This window comes from Odocoileus virginianus, chromosome 17 (assembly GCF_023699985.2).
Source record: "Odocoileus virginianus isolate 20LAN1187 ecotype Illinois chromosome 17, Ovbor_1.2, whole genome shotgun sequence".
NCBI lineage: Eukaryota > Metazoa > Chordata > Mammalia > Artiodactyla > Cervidae > Odocoileus > Odocoileus virginianus.
The window spans coordinates 4,500,845-4,520,451 of record NC_069690.1 but is presented as its reverse complement, the minus strand read 5'-3'; the positions used below and the strand labels follow the sequence as shown (position 1 = coordinate 4,520,451).

The 19,607-nt window shown below is 37.8% G+C and overlaps 1 protein-coding gene across 10 annotated transcripts in view; it reads right to left on the bottom strand.

Moving 5' to 3' along the window:
- Positions 1–19,607, bottom strand: part of STXBP4 (syntaxin binding protein 4) — a 217,841-nt gene that overhangs the window by 180,629 nt on the left and 17,605 nt on the right. For 6 of the 10 annotated variants that reach the window (XR_011492079.1, XM_070478468.1, XM_070478473.1 and 3 more), the window contains exons 2-5: positions 12,554–12,630; positions 12,299–12,354; positions 11,502–11,630; positions 6,721–6,853 (exon numbers count right to left, since the gene is read on the bottom strand). Coding sequence is in view for 8 of the 10 variants with exons in the window: in XM_070478468.1 (XP_070334569.1) it covers positions 6,721–6,853; positions 11,502–11,548 (180 nt within the window). In the remaining 2 variants the exon portion in view is untranslated. Of the gene's footprint in view, positions 1–6,720; positions 6,854–7,663; positions 7,902–11,501; positions 11,631–12,162; positions 12,355–12,553; positions 12,631–19,607 lie in introns of all 10 variants that reach the window. The other 4 variants (XM_070478471.1, XM_070478469.1, XM_070478475.1 and 1 more) reach the window with 4 other exon arrangements.

Genomic DNA, 19,607 nt, shown 5'->3' with positions numbered 1-19,607 from the left:
CAAAGAACAAAGAACTAAATTCTAAATCGCCAGAGACAGTTCCTCTCTTTGTATCTTATAGAAACCACAGCTGGTTGTCAGTGTTATGGAGAAAAGGACTTCAGAAAACAGAAGTCCGTAACAGGATTGAGGTGGCCTACCTTCTCCCACAATCTCTTCTCTGGCCACACGGTATTAGCCATACAGAGAAAAAGCTCTCAGGAGGCAATTTAACACATCTTATATTAATATTAAGGTACACCAATGTACTGAAGTAGTGTTTTCCAAGAAGACAAGAGTCAGAGAAGAAGAAAGTCTCTGACTGTGGCTGCTGGTGTTTATATATATTTTTCTTTCTAAAGAGTACTTGCAGCAGTTTTTTTTTTTTTTCTTTTTCTTTTGCCTCCAAGAATAAGATCTTAGCTGATCATGTGAATTTCTGAACCGGTTTAAAAGTCAGAACCTGCAAACTAAAACAAAGCTATTTCTGTAAAAGTCTGGCATTCAAAGCCTGTGAATTCTACCCCAGCTTGATTAATGTGTCTGTGAAGATAGTGACTTCAGGGATTTGCCAAGGCCTCTTCCACACTGTCTAGATTCTGATTCAGCACTTACTGAGCAACCACATAACATGACAGGCAAGGTGCCAAGCACTTTCACACACCCAGCTTCAGTCTGAATTCATTCTCATTGACATTTATAAAGATGTTGAAATAATAATGCATTCTTGAATACTTGAATACTTCTGTTAAAAACTGCCAACACTGTCCATTTCATATTATAATGACTATTACAGAGTTTACCAAACAATGTATGACCACAGTGTCAGAAACTATCTACACAGCCTGACTCTAACTCAGTATTTCTCAACACAAAGACTGCTCCTGCGAGCTTTTGGATTTCTTTCCCATAATTTCATCAAGTGGCAATGGAGGTATCCTCTCACAATACCAGTTATTAACAAGAATGCAGGCAATTTATTTAATCTCCATGAGACTCATTTTCTTAGCTGTGAGGTGGGGAATAAGTACCTATTGCACAAGGTTGCTATGATAAATAACGCATATAAAATCCTAACACATTGTAGGTGTTACGGAGAGGTGAATCAGAATTCCATATCTGTTGAAGGCAATTTTCAAAGTGATAGAAAATTTAATCCTCCCAGTCCTCAAATTAAGAACCCTTGATGACTGTCCACTGACGGGAAAAGCTGAAACTCCTGAATTTCCCAAACCCAGAACAACAAACTAGATGCAACCTACTTTTTCTAGCCTCATATCCACTTTCCCTCCTCAGCATATAAATTCTTCATCCTATTCTCAGAAAATGTACTTCAAACCTGCCATGGTCTTTCAAACTTTAGTGTGCTTATACATATTAATTCTTGTCTAGAACGCCACCACTCACCTTGACACTTCTGTCTGAGGAACTCTCATTTAAACTTCACTGCCAAATTCAAACATTATCTATGCTGTAGGTTTTCTCCAACTCCACAGATTTACTTAACTGCCTCCTTATCTTTGCTCCAAAGGCACTTTCACTTCTCTATATTACTGTACTTACTCCGTACTATCCTTATTTGTTTACATATCTTTTTCTTCCCCATTAGACTATATTACTTCAGCAACTCCCAAATTAACAGCACACATTCTTTCAACTGACCAGAACTATGCCCTTTTCATGGTTATTTCCCTGAGCATAGTGCCAAGTATAGAACAGGTCCACAATAAATGAAAGAGGCCCAGGAAACACTGAGGAAATTAAGGTGGCTCTAACACAAATAACAGCGGCAAAGGAGAAAAGTGCGTGACATTGAAATGTGAATCCTCTTGGCTGCTACTGCTTTAGCTCCCACCAAAGGATTGGTTTCTCTGCCCCTTGTCATCTAGAGACCTTTGTCCTACCTAGCCAAAAAGCCTTTGTCCCAGTTCCAGTGACACACCATATCCTGAAAATAGATTTCTTTTCAAAGTTAGATATGTCCAGCTATAATCCTTTGTGAGCAATGACTACTAGTATCCATTTATATGATCTTTGTCTTAATCTGTAAGATTGGACCAAAAAAAAAAAAATCCTGAATATATCACATCTAAGATCCATAATACTGATTATGAGATACACCATTATTTTATGTAATGCTAAGAGAAAATACACTGTCGGTTACACTATGACATTTACTATAAGATCCATTTCAATTTCAGAGATGCTGGAGAGAATATACACATAGACATATGTACACACAGAAACCCCTATGTGTGTGTACAGAACATCCTAGGTGGTGCTAGTGGTAAAGAACACACCTGCCAATACAGGAGACATAAAAGATGCGAGTTTGATCCCTGGATTGGGAAGATCCCCTGGAGCAGGGCATGGTAACCCATTCCAGTATTCGTGCCTGTGTCTTCATGGACACAGGAGCCTAGCAGGCTGCAGTCCATGGGGTCACAAAGAGTCAGGCATGACTGAAGCAACTTAGCGCGTGCTAAGCTGAGCGCATGCACACATGTGCATGTACATACACATGTGACTACTCATCTATACACCTGTTTTATAAATATTGGTGTGTTTCTATATGCACACAGTCACTTCTCGGTGCTGGATACCAAAATTCACAGATGCTCAGCTCCTTACATGAAATGCTGTGATAGCGGCATGAAATCCATGCATACCCTCCCTGTGCACTTTAAATCATCTCTGGATTACTTGTCATACCCAATACAATGCAGACTCTATGTCAATGATTGTCTTATGGCAAATTCAAGTTTGCTTTTTGGAATTTTCTGGAATTTGTGTTTTTGAATATTTTCAATTTGAGGTTGGTTGAGCCCATAGCTTTGGAATCTAAGGATATGGAGAGCTGACTGTACGTGTGTGTGTGTGTAGTCTAGAATCAGGTAAACAAAATATATCGGGTTTGAAGAAAAATGTCTGATTCCTGCCTGCTCTCCTTACAGTACTAGCAGAGAAAGGAAAAAAAAAAAAAAAGTATTGTTCAGAATTAGACACAAAGAGCTAGGAAGAAAAGGCACTTTGGTGTGGAGCCCAGATAGTGGCAGTTGAAAGGTAAATAGGCAAATCAGTAATTCTCAGCAACATGACTAAAGAATTACTCATTCATTGGTTATTAATTTAGTAATCAATATGTGTCAGGTACCATGCCAGGGACTAAAGATATTATTGTGAATAAAACAGATAAGGTCTGTGCACTTAGGAGACATCCTCAGATTTGTGGTTCAGGCAGAGCTGGTAAACACAGTCACAGGTACTGATGTACGATCACAAGCTGACCCTGGTGACTATGAAGGCGAGAAACAAACAGACAGGAGACAGGAAGGAAAGGCGTGCAGACAGGAAACACCTGGCCCCAGACTTGGGTGGTGGCGTGGGTGCGGGGAACACAGGGAACACCTCTCTGTGGAAGGGGTCTTTGGGCTCATGTTTAAAAGTCATGGGGTAGTGATAGTCAGGGGGAGCAGCATACAAGATGAGAAAGAAACTGGCCCCTTCCAAGGACTGAAAGAATGCTACTCTGAAAGCGCAGGAATGGTGAGTCAGAGAAGTGAGGGGCAGAAGTCACCCTATACAGAGCCTTGTAGCCAATTAAGTATTAGTAGGCTTGGTTGAGAGGGAAATAGGAATGGTGCATAAGAACAGACAAAGCTCTCTGTGAGGTTTGATATAAACTGATGACAACTTAAACAAAGGTGATGGCAGTGGAGATCAAGAAGACTGATGAATTCAAGAGCTATTTAGAAACAGTCAACAGTAAGTACTAATGAATTAGATATGGGTGTTAAGGGAGAGGAAGTATTTAGGAGGAGATCTGGTTTTCTGACTTTGTGCAATTGGAAGGTGTTATTCACAGAAACTGGGAACACTGGCAGAAGGCCTATTTGGGTAGAAATGGGTAGATGGAAGGTACGACATGACTATCATAAATCCTGCCTCAGACAAGTTGTATGTGAGATGCCTTGAAGAGATCCAAGCGAAGATGTGGATCAGGCAATTGGATATGTGTGTATGAAGGTCAAAGGAATGTCCCACTCCCCAAAATTTCTAAGACTGAACACTGAGGACTCCAAACTGATACGGAATTGGCTGGTGGAGAGAAAAGAGCCTTGGAGTTCCCATATTTAATCCTTCCCTTAACTCAGTACCTATTATAGTTGTTCCTAACCAATAGGCTACCTCTTGTTCTTAGAGTTGGGACAATCAAGAATCTTCTTTCCTACTCAAAGCAGCAAAAACATTTCAAGATGTTTCAAGTTTGAACTCTGAATATGTTTTTTTCAAAGAAACATGACCATTTTGGTTACTTAACCAGTATTTTATTTCATATCTTCCAAGAGGAAAAATATTTTTGTGTGTGTATGAGGGGAAGGGGGGGAAGCTAGCCATGATTAACTAAAGATAATTAATTCCAACAACCCCCTATCTATAAAAGTTTGGAAATATAAATTAAATATAATCTATCTATAAGCTTGAGATTGGCTATATTATTAACTCTGAAACAATATAATGTTAAAATTACAGCAAGTGAAAGTACTCATATGCATTTAAAAAATATTAACAGTTGCTCAGTGTACCAACTTAATAAGGATAACCTATGAGCCTCTGTTTCCTATTCTGTGAATATACATGCAGAAATGTGTGCAGATTAGAAGTTTATTAACAAGCCTAACACAGTATTTGTTGTTGCTGTTGTTTAGTCGCTCAGTTGTATCCAACTCTTTGTGACACCATAGACTGTAGTCCACCAGGCTCCTTTGTCCATGGGGATTTTTTGGGCAAGAACACAGTATTTAGAACAAAGTAAATTCTATTATTCATTAAAAATATTTTTATACAAAATTGAATTACTTTGTCTTTTCAGAGCAAAAAATGTATGTACTTCTCCATCTTGAGGAAGAACATAAAAGCAACTGTAAGCATTGCAAACTCACTTATTCTTCTCTGTCTACACCCTTCTCTATTTTGGCAATTTTCTTCTCTTGGACACAACCAAATACTGTAAAAATACATTAATAACTCAATGCTGCTCTCTAGTGGTAAATACAGAATATACTTTATTACATGGTTTTGCTTTCTAATAACCTTTCAAACAACGAAATTCTCAGAAAATCAGCAAGAGAAAATGTATATTACAGGTATAATTTCTTATTCAGTGATTGTTGACAGGAGATGAGTCACTCAGCACCTAGTCACTACTATTACTCTAAGTACAAATATTTTTCATGGGGAAAAAAAGCACAAATTGATGTTTGTCTTAAAAGTAAATTCTTATCACTTGTTAGGTACCATAATCCACTGCATTACTTCAAGTATAGTCTAAGAAATAGCTTAGCCATACTGAATACACACACCCTTTAGCTTTAAAACTAAAGTAATATATCTCAATTCTTAAAAGAAAAATTTTCTTTTGTTTGTTTGAATTTGTTTAAATTTAGCATTTAAGTATGCTCTTATTTAGTTAATAAATAAAACTCAGGAGCCCAAAATTATATCATTATAATATCCTATTGTATGTTTGTATGCTCAGTTGCTCAGTCATGTCTGATTGACGCTTTGCGACCCCATGGACTGTACCTTGCCAGGCTCCTCTGTCCCCGGGATTCTCCAGGCAAGAATACTAGAGTGGGTTGCGATTTCCTACTCCAGAGACAATATCCTATACCTACTGTATAACACTTACAGCTTGGTTAACTGTATTAGGAAGACACTGTATTATCTTCACAAGCCTGAGAAAATTTAAGTATATTGCTTTGAAAGTTTTGGTTAAATTGATTTTTTTTTTTTCCCCAACATGGAAAAAAATCCACTTGAATAAACAAACTGTTTGCTAAACAGTGTTCAGGATAGGACTGGGGGGTAAGGGTAGGACTATTTATTCAACAAAAACAACTAGAATAAGAACAATATAAACAAACTTTGTAAGAGGATCCTGTCTCATGTTAAATAGCTTGATATTAATAGACTATTTTATTAAATTCTTTATATACTATATCTCTCCAAAAAGGATTGGAAGAAATTTTCAACAAAAGAAATATAGAATCATGTTAGCAAAACAGAAATAACATGAAATTCAAGAGAAATGAGCACGAAAATATAGTAATCAGTTTGTTAACTAGGTGCTTCAAATATAAATCTGAGCTTCCTAGCAACAAGAGCAAAGACGAATTCATGATTTACGTATTTCTTACAGTGATGAGAAAAGTAAGGCTTTCTCATTCCTAAAAAAGATATTTTCTATCCTTAATTCTAAATCTAATTTCTCATATGGACAACTAGTAAGTGACAACAAACTTATCAAGAATTACTGCAAATTCACAAATGAGTAGATTTTATTTGCTTAGTTCTGCTTTGCATTTAAGAGAGGCCAAATGAACAGAGTTTAACTGATCTAAGTTAACCCAAACTCAGAGCAATGAATAGAGAACATGTCTTTAGATATGATTTCTCTCAGACTTAGAATAAAAGTTGAACAGCATATAATTAAAAATATATAGCCTTTAGTTAGAGCTTAAAATCTGCTATTTTCATATTTAATTCATTTTTTTCTTATGCATTTGTTAAGTTAAAGCTCCTTGAGTGTCAAGGCCTACTTCCACTCTCTGTGTCTTTCACTGAGAAATGGTCACAGTGGACACTAAATTAACATAAAAAACTTACTGATGACGAAACAAACCTCATCACTAGTGGTTTTGTCTTTTAGGTGAAGAGTTATTTTATCTTCGTTTTTACCTTATAACAGTCTCCTCCAGGAATGATTTCCTGAATATATACCAATGGACCTTCATTCCGGTTAATCCCTCCTAGGATCTTCAGACCAAGGCCTGTTTTCTTGGTAACTGTAATCATCTGAAAGGCAGGATCCCTAAGATAAAGTAAATTAGCATGCATAAATTAGCCTAGAGATGGTGGTCCACCAAGGAGACCCTGCCCAGAGATGGGTACCTACTTTTTCTTTAAACTCTTTGTTAACTTCTTAGGCCTAGATAATTCAAAATACTCAGTACATACTAGCAATGACATTTTTAAAAGTATGATCATACAAAGGCAATCAAATGAATTTTCTTAGCCCTAATTCTAATTTTTCTGTAAAACAACCAAACGATAAGAGAAATTACAGCAATAATGCTTATTTCTTTGGAGTAGAAGAATACTTTAAAAATATTATTTAAACAAACTTAAAGATTAAAGGTAACTGCAGAGACTTGCTTTAAACTGACTTTTTACTACACTTTAGGATTCCAAAACGAAACACTTTAATGAATCGGAGAAGGGACTTTTAAAAGACACGCTTGTGGCCATTTCAAGCAAAATAAATATAACCTTAATTTGAATCTCAAAAAAAACACAAAAAACCCTCAGTTTATGCTTTAAGAGTATTTTCCTGGTACAAAGCACATGCTCCAGCTGTGATTTCTGCTGGACATAAAAGTGATGCTACTAGGAAAGAAGGAACTGTTAAAAAGAATTCTGCAAAAGGTACACCCTCCCCGCATCCCAAGTTGTGTTTCTGAATAGTGGTCAGAACAGACTTTTATTGGTCCAAGAGAACTTGAGTAAAGTAAGAAATGAAGCTCAGGGCTTACTTACGGTGTAGTGGGTATTGTGCTAAGCAATATTCACACATTATGCTATTCAATTCATTTGATATTTATAAAATCCCTAAGATTATTACCCTCTTTTTTCTAAAAGAACCCAAATCTGGGCAGGTTGACTTGGTGGCCTAAAGTTACAAAGCCGGAGAACAGCAATGTGAGCCTGGTCTATCTCGCTCCAGAGCCAAAGTGTGGTCTTAAGGTCTACGATCACCTCAACCTCGATGCTTCACTGGTACATTAAGCCACTGTTAAATACAGGACTTCTGCTGCTGCTGCTGCTGCTAGCTGTCTTCAAATGTGCCATCACAGAAACCACTGTTAACAAGAGTTAGTTCATATTTTACATAAGGTTACAGCTTTGAAAAATTTTTTATATTTAACTTTTGCCATAGAAATTCTAGCTATATCTTTATGAGGACTTGTATTCAAAAGTTAAATAATAAAAAAGTATAATGAAAGAAATTAAAACTTTAAAAAACAAATTTAAAATTTGTTTAAACTTAAAAAACAAATCCATATTTTTGAGTATTTTGATCTTTATATAGCACAGAGCACATCTGTTATGGTTGTATTACACTGAATTCAACCCTAGGGTAAGAGGGCCTATGTGGTTACTAGGGTCATAGTCAGTTAGCTAGGGAAAAAGGCAGAAAATGTTCTATTGTCAGATTTCAAAATCTTTCTTGACAGGAGATTAGGCTGCAAAGAAATAAAGAGATGAAGCCTAGAAGCGGGGGAGATGAAGGAGAAAGGGGACAAAGGTCTCATTAGGCACCTCCAATAACCTCTTAAACTGTCTAAATGTGAATTCCCCTCAATGGGGGTACACACGATCTCCAGCACACATTACTATTTCAATAAAGTATTCCTCCTTTTCTAACCCCAGCAGAGTATCTATGATTAACACAGCAGTGTATTTACTTGCTAGGACCTTACTTTAAAATTCCCTCACTGTGGGACTTCCCTGGTGGTCCAGTGGTCAAGATCCTGTGTTCCCAATAAGGGGGCCTGGGTTTGATCCCTGGTCAAGGAACTAAATCCCACATGATGCAACTAAAACTCAACACAACCAAACAAATAACTAAATAAAACAACAATTTTTTAAGTCTCTCCTTGTTAAGAATTTACATTACTTAATTTATTTTTGCAATTAAAAATAGTTCTGCTGCTCAAATTTAATCATAGTAACAGAATCTACAAGCTAAATCCAGGCAGAAATACTGCTTTTTACCTAATCAGATCAATGTAAATGTAAAACTCTAACAATATATGACAAAGCTTTAGGAAAGAGGTACTCCTACACATTGTTGGTGGTAATCAAAAATGGTATAACCTCTGAAGAGGGGATTTAGTAATCTCTAATTTATCCTCTGGGCTTCCCCGGTGGCTCAGTAGTAAAGAATCCACCTGCCAGTGCAGGAGACATGGGTTTGATCCCTGGGTCAGGAAGATCCCCTGGAGAAGGAAATGGCAACTCACTCCAGAATTCTTGCCTGGGAAATCCCATAGACAGAGAAGCCTGCATCCACGAGGTGGCAAAGGAGTCGGACACGACTTAGCAACTAAACAACAACAGTTTACCCACTAATCCAACAATCTCATTTTTTGGAACCTTTCCCAAAGATAATTTGGTGACAAATACAAAATGACTTGTATACTAGGTTAGTTATTTGGCATAATTTGTAATCACCAAAAACTGCAAACAGTTCAAATGTCCATCAGTAAGGTACTGGATAAATAAACTATGGTATTGACATATTAAGAACAGAATACTATACACCTACAGCAAGGTACAAGGAAGAACTTTATAAACCAATATGAAGTGACCATTAGGACATAACTTTAGTTTACAAAAGGGCTGTTCAAAATATCATATATACAGGACTTCCCCGGTGATTCAGGGGTTCCCTGATAGCTCAGTTGGTAAAAAATCCACCTGCAATGCCGGAGACTCTGGTTTGACTCCTGGGTCAGAAAGATCCACTGGAGAAGGGATAGGCTACCCACTCCAGTATTGCTGGGCTTCCCTTGTGGCTCAGCTGGTAAAGAACCCACCTGTAATGCGGGAGACCTGGGTTCGGTCCCTGGGTTGGGAAGACCCCCTGGAGAAGGGAAAGGCTGCCCACTCCAGTGTTCTGGCCTGGAGAATCCCGTGGACTGTATACTGTCCATGGGGCCGCAGAGAGCCAGACAGGACAGAGGGACTTCCACTTCCACTCTCCCGTTGACTCGGCGGTAAAGAGTCCACCTGCCAGTGCAGGAGACACAGGTTCAATCCCCGGTCCAGGAGGATCCTGCAAGCCACAGAGCGACTAAGCTTGTGCACCACAGTCATCCAGCCTGTGCTCTAGAGCCTGAAAACCACGACGACTGAAGCCTGTGCTTTCCAGAGCCTGTGGTCTACAAGAGAAGGCCGCCACAGTGAGAAGCCCACGCACCACAACTAGAGAGCAGCCCCAGTTCTCCACAGCTACAGTAAAGCTCAACCAGCAATGAGGACCCAGCACAGCCAAAAATAAACAAATAAAATTATTTCTAAAAAAAAAACAACAGAAAATACCACTATATATAATATGCTACCTTTTTATTAAGAATGCACTGGCAAGTGGAGCCTGGGATATTGGGTGTTTTAGGACATCTTGCCTTAGTAATATGCTTCTTTCTCATTAGCTTTATTTTGCCTTAAGTAGTTGAATAAAACTCTGTGCTGTCACAGAGCAAAGCTGTTCAGTACCAGCGCATGGAGCACTGTGGACAGAATTCTTCATCTACCGCACAGCTGGGCCTGGCTTTTGTCTCTAGGAGACTGGAGCTTCCCAGGGCTCCCAGGAAGAGGCATCAGAGAAAGATACACTGAGTTTAACTGACCTGAAACCATTCTCTAGGAAAGACCTTAAAACTTGAGTCAACACTGGTGTACACTCGTTTACTAAGTAAGCAAGAGTAGAAGAATGTCTAATGTCCAGTAGCACTTTATACAGAATAATAATCGTTTTGAGAAAAAATTTAATTATATACACACATACATATATGACATGCATATATATTTATATGGATATGTATTTGTTCATTCAAAAAGAAACACTGAAAAAGAATTAAGAAAAAGATGCTATTTATAGGAGAAAGAGGGTACAGAAAGAAGGATAAGACTGAAAGAAAGACTTCTCTGAATATACTTTGTTATATGTGTGTTACATGTTTGCAAAATGTCCACCAATTCTTCCCATCTCTGTCTGGATGCCCCCAAGAATGTGACTTTACTGTTCCTTCCATGAAAAAGTAAAGTCTGTAACTCTAGACCTTGAATTTAGACTTAGTTATCTACATTGCTTCAGTCAACGGTGCATAAGCAAATGTGAGGAAAACAGACATTTGAAAAACACTCGTGCTTGCTGCTGGGAACCACTCTGCAGCATGTGAGAAAGTCTGAGCTAGCTGCCTGGAGGGTGGGAGACCAGGCTGAAAGGGACCTCAGCCATCCAACCTTCCCAAACGAGGCCCCAGAACACATCTGTGAGGCTATCCTACTGGAGCCGCTGCAGACCGGAACTGTCCACAGAATCATGACAAAGAATAAATGCTTGCTTGTTTTAAGGTATTAGAGCTTGTTTGTTACTCAGCAAATGTTAACCTGACATTATGTTATAGTTATACTGGAAATATAAAATACTTTAGATATTTAAAAAATCAGATCAAATTTTTAAAAATCCAGCTCTATAAATAATTCTAAAAGAGAATGCAGGATTTATCCTATACCTTGATTTACAGTGGAAGGTAATTACTGATCAACCTTTTTATTGCCACTATCTTACACCACAGGTAGTTAGCTGTATGAAACTTTTCTCCTAAAATTAATATTCTACATATTTTAAACTATGATACTTCAAAACATATTAAATTTAATTTAGAAATTACTTTTCAAGTAGACTGGATGATACTACAGAAAATGTATTTTTATTCATGGTTTCACCACAACTGTAGCCTTGGATTTAACAGCTGCGAAAACGAAGATCTTGATGAAGAGTCTATAAATTCTTCTTTTTCCTAAGATTAGAGAAGTAGAAAATAAATTGTCATATCTTAGAACAGTCAAATTTGATTTCAGTTTTGCATAAAAATATTACATATACTTGGCATGTAAATAATAATGTGCCCGTGTATAGATGATAAATGTATTTTATATATTTTAGGCTATGGCATTTTAGTCATTGCTGATAATATTTGAGAACTATAAAGATAGTTCTATAGATAGATAGCTAGATGGAGTTACAGGACTATATCTATATCATTATATAAAAATCTGCATTTTTTAGCAGAAGTGAAGAACGCAGATGAACTGGAAAACCTCATTTTGCAGCAGAACTGACCCTGCGGCTCGTGGAGTGCACTACCCTAGGGAAGGAGGCTCTCCCAGCCCTGGACCGGCGTCCCGCCTCACCAGTTTGGTACCTTTTGTTTTTTGAAAGAGGTGGATCCAAAAGAGCTGTTTCTAAGCCACACTCCAAGCGCCTGAGACTCTGGGCACAAGGACACTTTTTTTTTTTTTTTTGGAATCTCACCACACGGGTGCTCTGACCTGCTTGGAAGAGGCCAACGGGGCAGCTTCGGAAGGGCTGGGCTCCCCCTCCCTGGTGAGGTGCTGGGGCCACAGCTCTATGTAGAATCATCTTCGTGGGCCCTGATGTTAGACTCCCCCACCCCCAGATAATTACCTTTCAAGTCTTAGGTGAGCAGAATTGCATATTTATTGAGAAAAACAAAGTGGACCCTTAAAAAAAAAAAAAAAAAAGAACACAGTTAAGTATTAGGTAACTATTGTAGCTTCCACCATTACTAAGCTTAAAAACCACATAATAATAAAAGACTGAGCAGAACGTCTCTTGTGAGCACAAAACTAGGAATTTTATAGTCAGAATGTCTGCAAAATAATTATACAATACACTTTGAAAAAATTCATATTGTCTCACCAACTATCTTGAGGGACTTCCTGCAGATCCTACATTACTCTGACTCATATTACTCCAAGAGCTTCTTAAACGCCTTCCTATAAAAAGAAAAAAAATACTATTCTTAATGTCTTATATAGCTCCACTTGAAAATTACAGAGAATAGTACAGTTTCATTTAATTGAAAAAAATGTATTTGAACAGAGATTTACCACTTCTGCATAGGAAACATACATGAAGTACAAAAACTTGAAGTTGAGAAAGACATTAGGACCATTTAGCACAACCCTCTTACTAAAGAAATGAGTAGCTAGATCCAGTGAAGGAAACGGCAACCCCCTCCAGTGTTCTTGCCTAGAGTCCCGTGGACAGAGGGGCCTAACGGGCTGCTATCCATAGCGTCGCACCGAGTCGGACACGACTGAAGTGACTTAGCAGCAGCAGCAGCAGTTTTATTCAGATTGCATTCTTTCCCTATGCAAATGAGAAACAGTCAATTGTTTTCCCAGCTAGAACTCAGACTTCAGAGCCCACAGCATGGAAGTTGACATCAGACAAGCCTGGGTTCCAATCTGAGCTTCTAGGCTCCTTCAAGTATCAGTTTCTTCATAGGTAGAGTAGGTAGTAGTGATGGTTTTAATACACATGTCAAAATGTACCAAACTGTCTCAGCAGAAATATGTGCTATCTGTTAAAAATCAAAAATACTTTAGTAAAGATAAATTTTTTTAAAAATCTGATTTTCATTTAAGAACGTCAGCCTGACTTTGGCATATATCTTCTTTTCCTCTAAGAGCCCACTAATACAAGAGTAAAGGGTTACAAACAGTATAAACTCATAATGTTAAAAAAATGAAAGAAAAGTCATGAGATGAAAAATTTCAATTAATTTCTGGAAGACAAAAAATAGACAGTAGGATGATAATTGATAAAAAGAGGACTGAAGAAGCTGAAAGCTAGGGAAAGGCTTTGTAACACTTTTAAGTTTGAGCACACATAAAGAAAATGGTAATATCTGTAGGGTGTACTGGGGTAAACAGAGGTGGCATTTACACCTCTAAGAAGCCCACGCACGCCACACCTCTAAGAAGCCCAAGGGCAACCACTAACTCAGCACACCATATCTGATTCATGGCAAAATTCTGACCTCAAAACAGCTAGAGCTGTGGATCAATCCATCTTGCAGAATCCCAGAGAGGCTGAGGACTCAGGGCCCAGAGTTCTAAGCAGAGAGAAACTGAGGCAGAGAATTAAAATTTCTTCTCCAACTATGTATGTGAAAGAAACCCTAGATTCTTCCATCAATAAATTAAACAGACTCTGAAGAAAGCACCAACTACCTTCTGGGATCCTAACAGAGTTGTTACAATGACCCAGAGTCAAGAGCTGCTACATCAGTCCACAAGACTAAGGCAGCTGTATTAGAGAGTTCAATTCTAAAAGGAAGTTTTTATAAATACATTGGAGACTGCTTTATTAATACATGTTTGTTGAGGATTCCCAACCCTTCAGTGGTGAAGCTTTGATATTACAATAATATTAGCAACTACCATTTGGCATTATGTGTCACACACTGTGCTAAATATTTCAAATGTATTTATCTTATTTAATATCATGGAAAATACATTAGATTTAAGTAAAAAAAAAAAAAAAAAGCCGAGTTCAAATGGCAACACTGCTCTGTGGCAGCCATACAGTCTGAGAAAGTTACCTAACTTACTGACATCACTTCATGTTAAGGTAAGAACAGTAACACCTAGCTCAAAGGGTTGCCGGGAGGATTAAGGGAGATGTAAAAAACTGAGCCGTCTTCAGTGTTGCCAAAGCAGGTAAGATCTGGTAGTGATTTGTCTTAGCAGGGCACTGGGTCCCTGGATCAGGGAACATATCCAAGCATAATGGATGTGTCACTGTAAAATTCTATAATAGACTCCATATAGCGTCACTTAAACTTTTTACCACTTTAAAGTATTAAAACGAAATTTCAGTTTTTAAATTATTTCATTCACCTAACATACCTGACATTGTCTTAAGTGCTGGAGGTAAAAAAAAAAAAAAACAAAAGCAAAGAGTCTATCCCTAGAGATAACCAAACGAACAGACATCAGGAGGGTGCTGAGTGCTCTGACACTGGTGTGCACTGGGTGCTGGGGACATGGAGGAGTCACCACGCAACACCAATACAGCCAGGCACTCTACTAGAGCATTTTACTCTCTGAGGAGCACCAGAAGACAGGTAATATGCACCCATTTTACATTAAAAAATCAGTTAATGGAGAAACTATGTGACTTGTCTATGACCACAATGTTAAATAGCTGTAAAGCAGAATTTGAATCAGTTCTACCTGGCTTCAAACGTAAGCTTTTTTCACTATAGCATGCTGGAAAATTAATTAATGTGGAAAAATGTCATCCTCCAACAAAGTAGGAAAAGAGAGTGTTGGTAAATGTAGTAATATGCTGTTTCTCTTTTATGAAAATGTTAGGTTGGTACAAAAGTAATTGCAGTTTGGGCTATGAATTTTAACTCATTATAACTAGGTTCAAACACATACTTATTAATCAAAACAGGAACCATTACAATCAACCCATTTTTGCCAACGAGAAACAAGTTTGTTTATTCCTGTATTTTAAAAATTCATGCTGTGGGATTCAATAAACTCTTGGAAAGCATTTTTTGCATCCTGCTGGTTGTGGAAACATTTTGCCTGCAAAACATTCACATGCTTGAAGAAGTGGTGATCAGTTGGCGAGAGGTCAGGTGAATATGGTAGATGAGGCAAAATTTTATAATCCAATTCGTTCAACTTTTGAAATGTTGGTTGTGCAATGTGTGGTTTGGTGGTGGTGTGCAGAATTGGGCCCTTTCTATTGATCAAAGCTGCTGCAGACCTTGCAATTCTTGGTGCATTTCATCAATTTGCTGAGCTTACATCTCAGATGTAATGGTTTCGTGAGCATTCAGAAAGCTGTAGTGGATCAAACAGGCAGCAGACCACCAAACTGTGGCCCTGACCTTTGTTTGGTGCAAGTCTGGCTTTGGGAAGAGCTTTAGAGCTTCTCGGTCCATCCACTGAGTTGGTCGCTGCTGGTTGTTGTACACTATTCACTTTCGTTACACATCACAATCCCATTGGAAAATGGTTCATTGTAGTTGCACAGAGTAAAGGAAGATGACAGTTCAAAATGACAAGTTTTTTGATTTGCAGTCAGCTCACGGAGGCACCTATTTATCAAGTTTTTTCACCTTTCCAATTTGCTTCAAATGGATTTGCTTCAACAACTTTAGAATGGTTGACTTTGAGTTCTTTGGCAACTTCTCATGTAGCTGTAAGAGGATGAGTTTCAACGATGGCTCTCAGTTGGTCACTGCCAACTTCCAATGGCCGGCCACTACGCTCTTTGTTATCAAAGTTCTTGTCTTCTTTGCAAAACTTCTTGAACCACCACTGCACTGTACTTCTGTTAGCAGTTCCTGGGTCAAATGTGTTGTTGATGTTGTGAGTTGGCACTGCTGCTTTATGATACATTTATAAAACTGAATAAGAAAACTGCTCATTTTTGCTTTTTTATCTAACATCATTTCAACAGTCCAAAATAAATATAAAATAAATAGCAAGAAATAAGTCACTAGCAAAAAAATATAAAGCAAGAAATGTGTATTAAAATGATGTATAACATAACCACATTTACTTAAGAATGTATTGTAATTTGTTGTCTTTCAGTAGCTTAGTCGTGTCTGACTCTTTGTAACCCCATGAACTACAGCATGCCGGGCTTCCCTGTCCTTCACCATCTCCTGGAGTTTGCTCAAACTCATGTCCTTTGGGTCGATGATGCCATCCAACCACTTCCTCCTCTGTCGCCCCCCCCACCCCCCCTGCCTTCAATCTTTCCTAGCATCAGGGTTTCTTTTCCAATGAGTTGGCTCTTTGCATCAGGTGGCCAAAGTATTGGTGTTTCAGCTTCAGCATCAGTCCTTCCAATGAATATTCAGAATTGATTTCCTTTAGGACTGACTGGTTTGATCTCCTTGCTGTCCAAGGGACTCGCAAGAGTCTTCTCCAACACCAAAATACAAAAGCCATCAATTCTTCAGCACTCAGTCTTCTTTATGATCCAACTCTCACATTCGTACATGACTACTGGAAAAACCATAGCTTTGACTAGTACTCAACAATACTGGAGTAGATTGCCATGCCCTCCTCCAGGGGATCTTCCCAACCCAAGGATCAACTCACATCTCTTATATCTCCTGCACTGGCATGTGTGCGTGCTAAGTCGCTTCAGTTGTGTCCTACTCTCTGTGACCACATGGACTGTCCACCAGGCTCCTCTGTCCACGGGATTCTCCAGGCAAGAATACTGGAGTGAACCCAGGGATTGAACCCACGTCTCTTAACTCTCCTGCATTGACAGGCAGGTTCTTTACCACTAGCATCACCTGGGAAGCCAATTCTTCACCACTATTGCCATCTGGGAAGCATAGTTCTGATTTAATTCTTAGACATTTTTGGTATTCACTTAATGCCTTTTAAAACACCTATTATTTTGTAAAACTTGTTTTGGAATGCCTAGAAAAGTACCTTTTAGAAAACAATTTATTTCACCCCAAATTCTACCACATGATTTAATGTCTTTATTTTCAACTTTTGGCTTCTCCTCACAGCTTGTGGTAGCCTAGTTCCTTGACCAGAGACTGAACCCTTACCCACAGCAGTGAAAGAATGGAGTCCTAACCACTGGACAACTAGGAAATTCCCAAATGTCTTTTTGTTAATGTAACTAATGAACCAGTTGAAGGAATAACAGGCACAATTAATATGTTAGATTTTAGTTGAAAACTGTGTAACTGCAATATGTGGATTTATATCCAAGTGCACCTTATTTAGCACTTCAATACATGTACACATACAACTTATAGACAACTAATTAATTAGAGGACTTGCGTTGTTGTATGGCAGAAACCAATAAAATATTGTAAAGGAATCATTCTCCAATTAAAAAAAAAAGAATATACTCAAAATATAAAGTATAGCATGGTACTATAATTAAAAAAAAAAAAAGACTTACTTATTTATCATTACAAAGATACAAAGACTAAAATAACACTTCTGGAATAGACTCACGGGAGCTTTATAAGCAAGAACCTAATTCCCCCACCTTGATAAATTTTTATACCTACTTCAAATTTCTTAACAAGCTATGTTGCCAAAGAACCCTAAAGTCTTTTAATTGCTCCCCTAAAGTGAAAAGATAACCAAAAGGAAAGAGACAAAGGACAAGATGTAGTAACAGTGGAGGAAAGATTTATTGGCTTAATACTGAATCCAAATCCAAAGTCTCTTCCCTCTCCCCTCTTTTGCCTCCTACTTCATTACCATCATCATCATTATTTTAAAAAGCACTTGAGAGGGCTTCCCTGGTGGTCCAGTGGTTAAGAATCCATCTGCCAATGCAAAAGACATAGGTCCAATCCCTGATCCAAGAAGCTCTCATGTGCTGAGGGGCAGCAAAACCTGTGTACCAGAACTACTGAAGCCCTTGCAACCTAGAGCCTGCACTAGACGACACGAGAAAACACCACATTGAGAAGCCTGAGCACCTCAACGAGAGTAGCCCTCACTGGCCTTAACTACAGAAAACCCACACACAGCAATGAAGACCCAATGTAGCCACAAGTAAACAAATAAAACCACAAAAATAAATAAATAATTAAAAAGGACACGAGAAAGGTGCTTCGTCAGAAGTTACTGAGGTGATACACATTTAAATGTCTTTGAAGACTCATCAGATTATTTCAATCAAGTGACTGAGGATCTTCAGTCGATTATTGAGTGTGAGAGTTTATGCTTATGTTTTTAGGGTCAGAGTAAAGAAAAAAAGGAGATGAAGGAGGCTTTTTCTTAGGAAAGAGCACTCATTGTTAGCCTTTCCAAGGGCGTAAATTGTTCTTTCAGGTTCACACACTACATTAAGTTAACCAGATTCCAGACAGGACATACAGGGCATTTCTTGATTTTATGTTCAACTAAGAAGATTTGGCTGAGGACAGAAACATCTAAGGAAGTTAGGTAAGTGTGGCTTTCAGTACTTGTAAAATATACCTCAAAAGCAAAAATTTAGCACATTTAAAGAGCACATTTAATGAACAATAAGAAAAAAACGGATTAGGAAAAATGAGAAAAAAGAAACCTTAATGAGCGCATTTGGGGAAACAGGATATTAGTAATGGTAGGAAATCCAGAGTTTGTCTATGAAAGCAAGACACAGAGTCTCTTTAAAACTCTACAAGTGGCAAGTGGTGATCCATGAAGCATGCAAAAATATAATAGCTCATGAATATCATCATAGAGTAGTTAACAATGAGAAAACATCAGAAACCACCTAAAAACGTAAAAACTTATAATTGGTTATATAATTTAGAATATACCCACATACAAGAATACTACATAATCATCAAAAATGATCATGCAGATCCAATCCTCTGGTTTGTTGACTTGGAAAGAAGTACCCAATACACTATTAGGTGAAAAACAGCAGCTGTGTAAAAACAGAATGGACAGAATAATCTCATCATTTAAAATCACATTTATGGAAAACTATAACTAAAATGTAAATAATAATGACTGATAAGTTTATTTTGAAAATCAGCTATTTTTAAGTTTCTTCTTTAAATTATTTTTTATTTTCTGAATATTAAATGATGAGGATATATATTTTGCTGTATTATTTTGATAATAAAGAAAAAATATTTAAAAAATTAGTTATTAGGTTTGGTGTCTAGTATTCAAGACAGGTTCCTTCTAGTTATCTCTCTTTAAAGTCATTTTCCTTTTAAGTCATTCTTTTATTTACCTTTGTTAAAATAGCAGCAAATTTTAAAGTTGTAAGAGGAAATAACATAGATCCGGTGTTTGCTAAAGAAAATTGGCTATATCCTTTAAATCATGTCTTATGACTACTGAGTTGTAAGCAACTTAGCAAGCTGTATATGAATAAATAAGGGATTCCCTGGTGGCACTAGTGGTAAAGAGTGTGCCTGCCAATGCAGGAGATACAAGAGATTCAGGTT